Source organism: Gigantopelta aegis, chromosome 14 (assembly GCF_016097555.1).
Source record: "Gigantopelta aegis isolate Gae_Host chromosome 14, Gae_host_genome, whole genome shotgun sequence".
NCBI classification, from domain to species: Eukaryota; Metazoa; Mollusca; class Gastropoda; order Neomphalida; family Peltospiridae; genus Gigantopelta; species Gigantopelta aegis.
The window spans coordinates 55,516,936-55,528,145 of record NC_054712.1 but is presented as its reverse complement, the minus strand read 5'-3'; the positions used below and the strand labels follow the sequence as shown (position 1 = coordinate 55,528,145).

At 35.4% G+C, this 11,210-nt stretch overlaps 1 protein-coding gene across 1 annotated transcript in view; it reads left to right on the top strand.

Moving 5' to 3' along the window:
* LOC121388593 (protein O-glucosyltransferase 2-like) overlaps window positions 1–9,985 on the top strand; it is a 63,641-nt gene extending 53,656 nt beyond the window's left edge. The window contains exons 8-10 of the mRNA XM_041519996.1: window positions 827–916; window positions 4,473–4,580; window positions 9,230–9,985. Coding sequence (XP_041375930.1) covers window positions 827–916; window positions 4,473–4,580; window positions 9,230–9,253 — 222 coding nt within the window. The 3' untranslated portion in view covers window positions 9,254–9,985. The remainder of the gene's footprint in view (window positions 1–826; window positions 917–4,472; window positions 4,581–9,229) is intronic.
* Window positions 9,986–11,210: the final 1,225 nt, after the last annotated feature.

Below are 11,210 nucleotides of genomic sequence, written 5' to 3'. Positions count from 1 at the left end.
TTGTTATACACACGTCCTCAACCAACGTCGTGTAATGCACTACATGGGAAGGTTTATGCATAAAAGGTATTAGCCACTGATGAAGGAAGGAAGGAAATGTTTTCTTTAACGAGGCACTCCAACACATCTTATTTATGGTTATATGGCGTCGGACATGTGGTTAAGGATGAAACACATATTGAGAGAGGAATCCTGCTGTCGCCATTTCATGGGCTACTCTTTTCGATTAGCAGCAAGGGATCTTTTATATGCACCATTCCACAGGCAGGATAGTACATACCACAGCCTTTGTTACACCAGTTGTGGAGCATCGGCTGGAACGAGAAAGAGCCCAATGGGCCCACTGACGGGAATCAATCCTAGTTTGATCGGACATCAGGCGAGCGCTGTACCACTGAGCTATGTCTCGCCCCTAGCCGCTGATGAAATAATGTGCTGGGGAGTGGATAAACCAATGTTTACACATGCTCAAGAATTATAAATGAAAATACATCACTAATGAAAATAATGAAAAGTGGATAAACCAATGTTTACACGTGCTCTAGAATTATAAATGAAAATACATCACTAATGAAAAGTGGATAAACCAATGTTTACACGTGCTCAAGAATTATAAATGAAAATACATCACTTATGAAAAGTGGATAAACCAATGTTTACACATGCTCAAGAATTATAAATGAAAATACATCACTAATGAAAAGTGGATAAATTTATCCACCAAGTAATTAAACTTGTTATTTACAGGTATGTAAAATGACCTGCTTATTGTCATCCATATTAATTTTACTTAATTTATGTCATTTCTATGTTTTTCCAACATCAGGCTCAAGAAATAGCAAAAGCTGCACAAATGTGGGTTCGACAGAATCTAAATCCAGCTGATATATTTTGTTACCATGTTAAGTTATTTCACGTAAGTACAGTCGTATAATTATTCAACTACTGACAATAAAATGTTTGTATGCCGTATTAAAGTCACTGACCCTAGATTTTGAGGCACGTACATTTTCTGTTTGACATAAAATATATTTTTAGCTAATATGGACACCTGGATAAGAAACTTATTGGATTTGCTAAAATCAATAATTTTAGCAAGAAGTTGTAAGTAATGGATAATTTAAAGGTAAAAAAGCCAGTAATATAGCCAAAAATATTATAAGCTGCCAATTAATTATGGTTAGTGTCTTTAAAGAGAACATTTGTCATGTGCTATACACCGAGATTACTACAGTGAAACCTCTCAAGACCGGACCCTCTGTAAGTCGGAATTCTGTGCTGTAGACTTCATTCTGTTATTCCTCTAATGGTGTAGGTAAACAAGACATATGTTTTCTTTCCACATCAAAGTACATGAAAAGAGACACTCCTTAGAGCCTATGAAGCAATCATCTATCAATGAATGAGTGAGTCAGTCAGTTAGTCATTGAGTGTGAATGAGTGAATGTTTAACAACATCATCTATCCTTCATTCATCTATTTCAGCTTATTTTCGTGCTTATATCCAATTAAGGTTCAAGCAGTTACAGGTCATATCGTCCACAATTTTTTTCATCCTTGGTCATTTCGTCTACAGTACGTTTTTTATGAACTTGACATTTTGTTCTATAGATATTGGTACATAAAGTACTGTTAAACGTAGGAACTCGGAAAAGTATGAACATTTACAATGAATACCCAAGTTTTGACACAATGCAATTTGATAATAATAATAAACATCATTATTAAACTTGACATTTTGTTCTATAGATATTGGTACATAAAGTACTGTTAAACGTAGGAACTCGGAAAAGTATGAACATTTACAATGAATACCCAAGTTTTGACAATGCAAATTTGATAATAATAATAAACATCATTATTAAAATGTATACATAACACCCATATGCACTTAAGAATACATAAAAAAGGAAATGAATTTGTGAGCTCCTAGCTTACTAATCACATTTGGGACCTTGGTTCACATCAAACCATTTTGCCAACTCATATTTTGAAGGAAACACTACTTACTGGAGACTATGGGAATTCATTTCTGCAATGCATATATGACTTTATACAAATGTAATGGACAAAAATAACTCATTAAATCAGTCCTCCCGTTGTAACAATATATAAATGATCAAAGCCTGTTTTAACTTTGATATACATCTAGTAACAACATGTTTAATGTTCAGCTTAACACATGGCCTCTAATAGCTAGGGAACCGGCCTCGGTGGCGTCGTGGTAGGCCATCGGTCTACAGGCTGGTAGGCACTGGGTTCGGATCCCAGTCGAGGCATGGGATTTTTAATCCAGATACCAATTCCAAACCCTGAGTGGTAACTGTGATAACATCTCAATAGATTAAAGGGACATACCCTAATTTTTAAACACTAAGGCATATATTTTTGACTATTAGAGCCGTTTTGCATAACTGAAATCATACTTTACTTAGATTTTATTGTTTAGATTATCCATTTCTGTACATTTGAAGTGTTTCTGGTCATCCCGGTGTTTTTAATGTCACAAAATATATTTCTCATAATTTTAAAAATGCACGTGCGTCTGAGAAGTAAGTTATGAAGTCGAGTTTTAGTCTATTTTTAGAGGGTATTTCACCATTTCAAAGTCACAGGCTTATTTTTCACTCAATTGTAACTTTATTCAAATGTGTTACAGGTTTGTGTTAATTAACTTAGTGTTAATTTTCACTGGTTGAAACTAGGATCTATCTCTTTAACAGAATGTTTTCATCTATCATTTGTACACATGTGATGTAAATACAGTCAAACTTCGATAACTCCACCTTCGATCTCTCAAAAACTTTGATCTCTCGATCTGAAGCAACGGTTCCAGCCAAGTTGCTATACAAACTAGTAATAACGACCTTCAAAAACTCAAACTTCAAAAACTCGATAACCTCGATCTCTTGAAGATTTAATAGAGTATGCACCTCTAAAACTCGACACGTGTGGATTGATCAGACTGTCGTTGCTGATAGTAGTTTAAAGACGAATGTATTGTCAATCATGTCAAACAAGCGAAGCGCGCCTGTCTCGGGTGGTCTTGGCTGTCGAGGATTAGGGTGATAATTACAGAATAATAGATCACTGACTAAGACAAACAAAATGATCCTATGTTTGGTAGTCAGCGTTCGTCCGTGGTGGAGAGCCTCGCTACGTAATACTTAATTACATACACAGTCTGGTTAATTTCAAAGAGCATTTGTAATAATTGTTAGCACTGTTTGTTTTTGCTCTCAAAGGCGTGAATTGTGTCAAACTTTAGCTTTTCTATTTATGTATCAGTTAATGTTTATCAATTACCAGTCATTTAGTTATGTTAAAAATTGATACATCACAGATTGAGAAATCTGGGGAAGGACCCTATAATGTGGGGTTTGCCAGATCAGTTTTAAAAAGTTCTGCTTTCTTGTCTTACAAGCAATTTTGCGTAGGGCCCAGAAATGGAGGGTGGGTGGCCAAATTTGAGAAAAAAAGTAGTGGTGCAAAGCGTAAATGATTTTGTGTAAAACAAATATACTTATAGTGTTATTCAGCATTCAGTGTTTTATTTGTTAGTTACGTTGCGCCATGTTTTGACATCTGTAAAATACGTCAATGTTACTTTTTGTTATTTATATATGTACATGTATGTAAATGCCTTCTTTTTTCATTTTTTTTTCTGTCAATAAATACCCAAGCATATATTTCAAATTTATCTGTGTGATCCTTTTTGTTTTATTTACTTACTTTTACAATATACGCAAAATGAATGTACAACAGGCGGCGTGGGGTGAGGTGGCTGATATATTAATTTGCCTTTCAACTGGGAATGCATAATTTTTAGAGTTCAGAAGCAGGCAGCGAAGCGCACGCTTCTTACAATATTAAGTGAAATAAACCAGCTGCAACTAGCTGCAATGCAGTTTCAAATTTGAACTCTTGTATATTAATTTCGAAAACTCGAACTCCCTGAAACTCGAACTATTTCCTCATCCCCTTCAAGATCAAGTTATCGAAGTTTGACTGTATTTGTTAACTATAATGCAAATACTGTTACTTTAAAGATTTGAACTTAAATGGTAATAAATTAAAAAATAGAAAAAAGAAGAAAAAAATATATAACCTGTAACCGGTTCAAGCATGCTTTCCTGGGCACACACCTCAGCTATCTGGGCTGTCTGTCCAGGACAGTGGGTTAGTTGTTAGTTGGTTAGTGGTTAGTGAGAGAGAAGAGGGTGTAGTGGCCTTACACCTACCCATTGAGCCCTTAAGAACTCGCTCTGGGTTGGAGCCGGTACCGGGCTGCGAACCCTGTACCTACCAGCCTGTAGTCCAATGGCTTAACCACGATACCACCGAGGCCGGTCATCATCTATCAGTACATATGTACCAATGTGTAAACATGTGTAATTGTATTTAACAGGATTAGGTTTTGTAAATGCTGTCTATGTAACACAATAACGCTGTATTACTTATTGTTTTCACAGGAATACTCCAAACTGCTGAAGAACAAGGTGGAAGTTGACAAAAGTTTTGAAGAGGTGGAGATTGCCAAAGATTCCGAGTCACAGTGCGACTGTAAACCATATAAAAAAGTAATTGTTCTCATAGTTAAATATTATCAGTCCCCTACCGGTCCATCCAGAGGGGATTATAGGTTTCATCTCCGTCCTTCTGCCTGTCCGTCCAGACATCTGTCCGTCTGTCCCACTTATAGTTTTCTAAATGATTTTTTTTCAGAATGCCTTGAGCTATTGAGTTGAGACTTTTGTTTTGCATTGTCTCAGTATATATTGAGCTGAAATTTTGTGTATAGCTCTATCATGGACTGTAACAGATCAAGTTTGATTTTTATGGTGATTTACCTATTTTTGACAGTTGGTAGTCCCAGAAGATGTGAGAATGTGTTTTCCAGACATTTGTTTTGCAATGCCTGAAAATATTAAGCTGAAAAATTTTGTATATAGCTTTATTATGTAATGTTACAGATCAAGTTTGATTTTCATGGCGATTTACCAATTTTTCACAAAGTTATGGCCCTTGAATTTAGGAGATAAAAATTTGTTGGGCCCAGAAGTGGACATGTATTGCTGTACTCTCAGAATGCCTGTTGTTATTTGTTTTACATCAAGAGATCACCTTCATTAATTAATCATCGGCTGTTGAATGTCAAACATTTTATTTTATTGTAATATACAGTCAAACCTGTTCCAGCGGCCACCTGTAATCAGCGGTCACCTGCCTTAAGTGGCCACTTTTCCCCCTCCCAAACGATTTATAATGTAAATGCACCTGTAATAAGCAGTCACCTGTTTAACGTGGCCAGCGTCCACCTAAATCGAATCCCAAATCGCTAAAATGCCTGTAGTAAGTGGCCACATTAAATGTTTACTATTATATAAAAGGGATATATTAACAACAGCGATAAGGTGCAGCAAATAACCAATCTTCACACCTTCAGGAATGCTAGTACCCATTCAGTCCCGACATCTCTACTGTGTATCAATTAAGAAAGTATGACTCAGCAATGCATCCAATTGCCTCTGGGCAGGCTACGCTTGACATTTGTAGATTCACTTACTATAACAATACACCGCATGAAGTAGGAATTAAATAATTAAATAGAAAAAGAAAACAAACTAGTTGAGAAGAGTTAATTTAGTACATTCCATTTGCATTTTTACTGAAGGAGACATGTCATAAGTTGATTTATAGTCAACTGTGAAGCACACATCCGTTGATTAGCAGTACAGACGGTAAAACAAAAGACTATATATGTGGCAACCTGTAATCAGCGGTCACCTGTCTTAAGCGGCCACTTTTATCTACTTCCTTGTGTGACCGCTTAAGACAGGTTTGACTGTATTCATATTGTAAAATGTTGGGAGAGACCAATCTCCAGTCCGCTGCTGGTTTTGATTGGCAATAAATATTGTTTAAACCAAACATTTGGTAATTCTGACTTCTAAGGAAACCTGCTACATTTTTCCACTAGCAGCAAGGAATCTTTTATATGTATGTTTACACAGACAGGACAGCACATGCCATAGCCTTTGACATACCAGTCATCAGGGATTGAAATGGCTTGTGGCCAGGTCGCCAAATGCGACTAATATCCTGTTTTGGCGTCTTAAATATAAAAAAATAATGTTATCTTCTTTAGAGCTATAACATATGAGCCACTATTAATATTTCTATTCCACATTAAAATCTTGCTCATAATTTGCCAAAATGCATTATTATATTTTGGGCCACCATATTTTTTGCCGAGTTTCGAACCCTGGTCCTGGTGCACTAGTTGAGGTGAAAAAACTCAACAGTTTTTCCATGGAGGAGGTTCAATCCTTCAATCCATGCACCACAGGCGACTGCTATACCAACCAAACTAAATCCCGTTTAGTAATTGTTCTCTTATGCCAATAGACTGTCCTCAATAGAAAGTTTAATCATTTTTATAATTAAAACACTAAAACATTTTTCATTTCAACTTATTTTCGTGCTGATATCCAATTAAGGTTCAAGCATGCTGTCTGGGCACACACACCTCAGTTATCTGGGCTGTCTGTCCAGAACAGTGGGTTAGTTGTTAGTGAGAGAGAAGAGGGTGTAGTGGTCTTACACCTACCCACTGAGTCATTAAAACTCGCTCTGGGTGGGAGCCGGTACCAGGCTGCGAACCCTGTACCTACCAGCCTTATGACTGACACCCCCGAGGCCGGTACCTCAAAACACAAAAAAAGCTGGCCTTGGTGGTGAAGCAGTTAATTATTTTATCCTATAACTTGCCCATGATATCCATGTCATAAACCCATGTGATAACATAGTGTATTAACCTGGTTAATAATGGTATGCAAATTTAAAGGTATATGCATATTTGCAAGATCTCTAGGTAATAATGTGTTGCTGTCAATGGGTCATTTCTGTACAATCCAACAAGGCTTGGATACCTGAGCTTCACTTTTTCATAAGATTTAGTTAAAATGTGTGATATCAAACTAATTTGTGTTAATCATGATCATGTCATATTACCAATGGAGGCGACTTTAGTTCTGTAATTTACTAAGGGGCCGTCCATAATTTTCAACATTTCCACAAGTGTACAAAGAGTACACTTTTGACCAGCCCCTCTCCCCCCCCCCCCCCCAAAAGTGTACATCCCCAAATGAAAAATGTTGATCGACATTTTTCATTTTCAAAAAAAGTGTACGCTGGCCCTTCAACCCACTCCTCCCCGCGTACAGTTTGTACGCTCATGAAAATGTTGAAAATTATGGACAGCCCCTAAATATCAAATGAAAATGTTATTTTAGAAGTGTTGTAGGATAAATAGAATTCACCACGAGTGTTTTTTAATATGCAAAATATCAATCTTGTCTAGTTAATTGGTATTTTCGTCTCAGCAGAGCCTCAACAAATACCGATTAACATACATTTGGTGGATATTTTACACAGTAAAAATCACTCATAAAACATTCTCTATATACACACTGCATGACGTGAATCAGGTTGACACCTGAGTTGCGTCACATTGTACCATATGATTGATCTAGACTTCAACCACCACACACCCGAGGCTTGTATTTTGTGTTGTTGTTGCGATCATAAGGATGATATAATTCTGTCATGCTTGCCTAAACTCCTAAACTTGGGTGTTGGGTTATAGAAAACTATTTTTTTAAAGGACCATTGTAAAGTTAGGTATACATGTACATACTGAGAGAAGTAAATAACGAAACTCTTGGTATTGTAGGCAAAATGTAATTCACTGTTAGCGTTGTAATGTTCTAAAAAAAAAAAAAAAAAAAATGGAATGTAACATTGAAGGTCAATTGTCAATAGTGTGAGATTGACTGCCAGTAATATGGTTAATAGACTTCTAGATTATGGTAGCCCCACTCCCATGGCTAGTGATATTCTATTTTGGGCTAGTAAATAACTACTGTTGCCATGCCCACAGCTAGTGAAAAAAGTTGTGTAATGCTGCATTTAAGTCTATTTTATTTACATATGAATACCCTGTCCCCACCCCCATCTTAGTGTTTTTAAGCCATATATCCCTCTTAAGGGTGTATACTACCAAATCAAATCCCATAGACGACAATAGTAACATATGTGACTAAAATCGACATAAACGCCACGGATATAAATACTACCACCCGAGAGGTATCGTTGCAGTTACGCTTTGCTGTTAGTGTTGGTGTGATCCCCCTTTTTTTTCCATTAGTATACTTGTTGCACAAATGAAAATTAACTGAATATTTCTGGAATTCTGGATTCCAGCACTACCTGATTTTGTTTTTTAATCGAGAATACTGTAACTAGTTAATGACAAAGGGTATCGGCTTTATCCTGTGAAGATAACAATTTCATTTGACCTGAACAGGATAAAGCAGATATCCTCTGGCATTAACTAGTTATTATCTTTATCATGCAGACCATAAAAATTAAGGGAAAATAGAGGATACTCTCCGATTGTCTTAATTTATCAGCAGAAGTTGATAAAAGTATGAAATCTGAGGCTTGCTGAGGATTTTTATACTTTTATCAACGAGTGCTGATCAATTATGATATCACAAGACATGGGGGGCGGGGGTATTCGTTTTATCATCCATTATCATTATTGTCATTTGCGACAAATATAAACAATATCAGTAATGTGGGTTAAATGTCACTATATTTGGCAGCAGTAGACTTATTAACTAGCAGAACATCACTAATGATAGGTTTAGCGCTAAAACATACACAGTGACGTAACAAAATAATGTCTTGTGATTAAAATTTGACCAATCAAGATTTTAAGAAGTGATATCTCCAAGGAGAATATCGCAGGAGATATCGCAAATTATATTGCCAGCAATATCTCGTACAAAAGCGTTTAATGGATGATAAAAGCAATTATTTCTATTATTTGAGCTACATTGTATGATGAATGACCTAGAGGTCAAATGAGCAATTTTGTAATGTAGCTATGTATATGACATCACATGTGTGACATCAGATGTCATAATCTGCTAGTATACCTTTATGACTGCTTTAATTGGTCATCATAATCGGCCAATAGAAACAGTGGTTGCAGGATAAATAACATTAACCGTCTACGTTTCAAGACTGCAGTTTTTCAGATTTTTCATCCAATGTTATTTTGTATTTTCTATGTCATGTACATGGAACACTTGTAAAAAAACAAAACTCTATGTATTCTGATATTAGACAAATATATAATGATGGGTTTTTTTCTTTTTAGGTCAAAGGTCATGATGAGTTATAGTCAACTGCAGATGGGTGCATACAAAACCTGTGAATATGTGTACAACAGTTTTTAAATTATTTATATCATACAATATTTTGTGTGAAAGTGCATCAACGACTTATTATTTTGTGACATGTTTTTAGCAGTTTTCTGTGTGACTTTCTGCTATGTTGTTATAAATGAATCTCGCAAACAGAGTACTAGTATTTTAATTTAAAGATAAATTCTGTGTCCACTTTAAAAATATATATATAAATAAATAAAAAATAAATAAATAAACTAAAAAGAAATATTATTAAAAATATCACATTTTATATGTACATTACAGTTACAATTACAAGTATTTTAATTTAATTTGGCAGCAGTCAGCAGGGTAGTGTTAAAATCATTTATTGCTAGTTTGTGTTTATTGATTTTAAACAGGCAAAAATATTAGTTTTAGCCAAATACCAAATTTTTTAAAGTAGCAAAAACTACATTTATAAAAATAAATAAAAAAACATTTGCTGAATATAAAATGATTTAACCAGACTGACTGAAAATTGTATACCTTAATTGCGTTAAACTTTTTAATGTTAGGCGTGGCTGTTCACCAAGTTCAAAATGAGAAACTTGTAAACATTTCCCTGCTATTGGAGCACATTGATTAATTAAAAGTTTAAAGTTTGTTTTGTTTAACGACACCACTAGAGCACATTGACTTATAAATCACCAGCTATTGGATGTCAAACATTTGGTAATTCTGACATATAGTCTTAGAGAGGAAACCATCCCAAAGACAGGATAGCACATACCATGACATTTATTAGTTAATCGTCGGCTATTGGATGTCAGACATTTAGTAATTCTGATAATTCAGATGAAACCTGCTACATTTTACCATTACCCGTAGTAACAAGTGATCTTTTGTATGAACTTTCTCACAGACAGGATAGCACATACCATTGCCTTTGGGGCACTGGTTGTGACAGAAATTTCCCCCCCTCCCCCAAAAGTGTTGTGAATTTTAGTGCAACATAAAAACTGTTACTGTCTATATTCTTTAAACAAACCCCCCAAAAAACTCCTTTTACTTTTTATGACCCAGGTAAATTTGTTTTATTTGTTTTTTATTTTACCATGGATCATTTTCATATTTGACCAAGTGTTCATCACTTAGTTTAACTTCCACTTCTCATAACCCTATGAATATGACCTCGGTGCAAGGGCAAGGTCATTTAGAACTTGGTTGCAGTTATGTTGATGAACGTGCCTGAACCTCTTTTGGATATAGGCACGTAAATAAAGTACCGGTAACAGTATGTCAAGGTTTCTCTGATTGGTTTTAACTGTCGAATGTTTTAATGGATCACTTGGTATGAGTATTCATCATGATATCTCATAAATAAAAACAACATGGATGTCGTATTACTGGAGAATATTGCAGCCAAATTGTAGCAATATTATTGATATATATTTTTATTATAAATTGTTGGGATTTGATTGGTTTATATTAACGTCGATTGATTGTTATCGTACTGGTATTTCCATTATGTTAACATGATATTGTTATTGGTACATGTATTAGTATTTATTCACCTTATAAATACAGTGAAACCCCCCTAAACATGATATTGTTATTGGTACATGTATTAGTATTTATTCACCTTATAAATACAGTGAAACCCCCCTAAAACGGACACCCTTGGGACCAAGTCAAAAGTCCGCTTTTAATATGTATCCGGTTTAGAAACGATCTCTTCTGTACAGATATTTATAAAGGGACCGAGAAAAACGTCCGGTTTTGAGGGTATTCCAGTTTACTGAGGGTCTGGTTTTGAGGGTATTCCAGTTTACTGAGGGTCCGGTTTTGAGAGGTTTCACTATAGTTGGTATTTGGTTGGTTGTATTGGGAATGTTTGCGATATGTGTGCTATTAATGCTACTGGTCCATCTTTTACGTTTTTAAAGTGTATGGATTTTACTGGTTAACTTA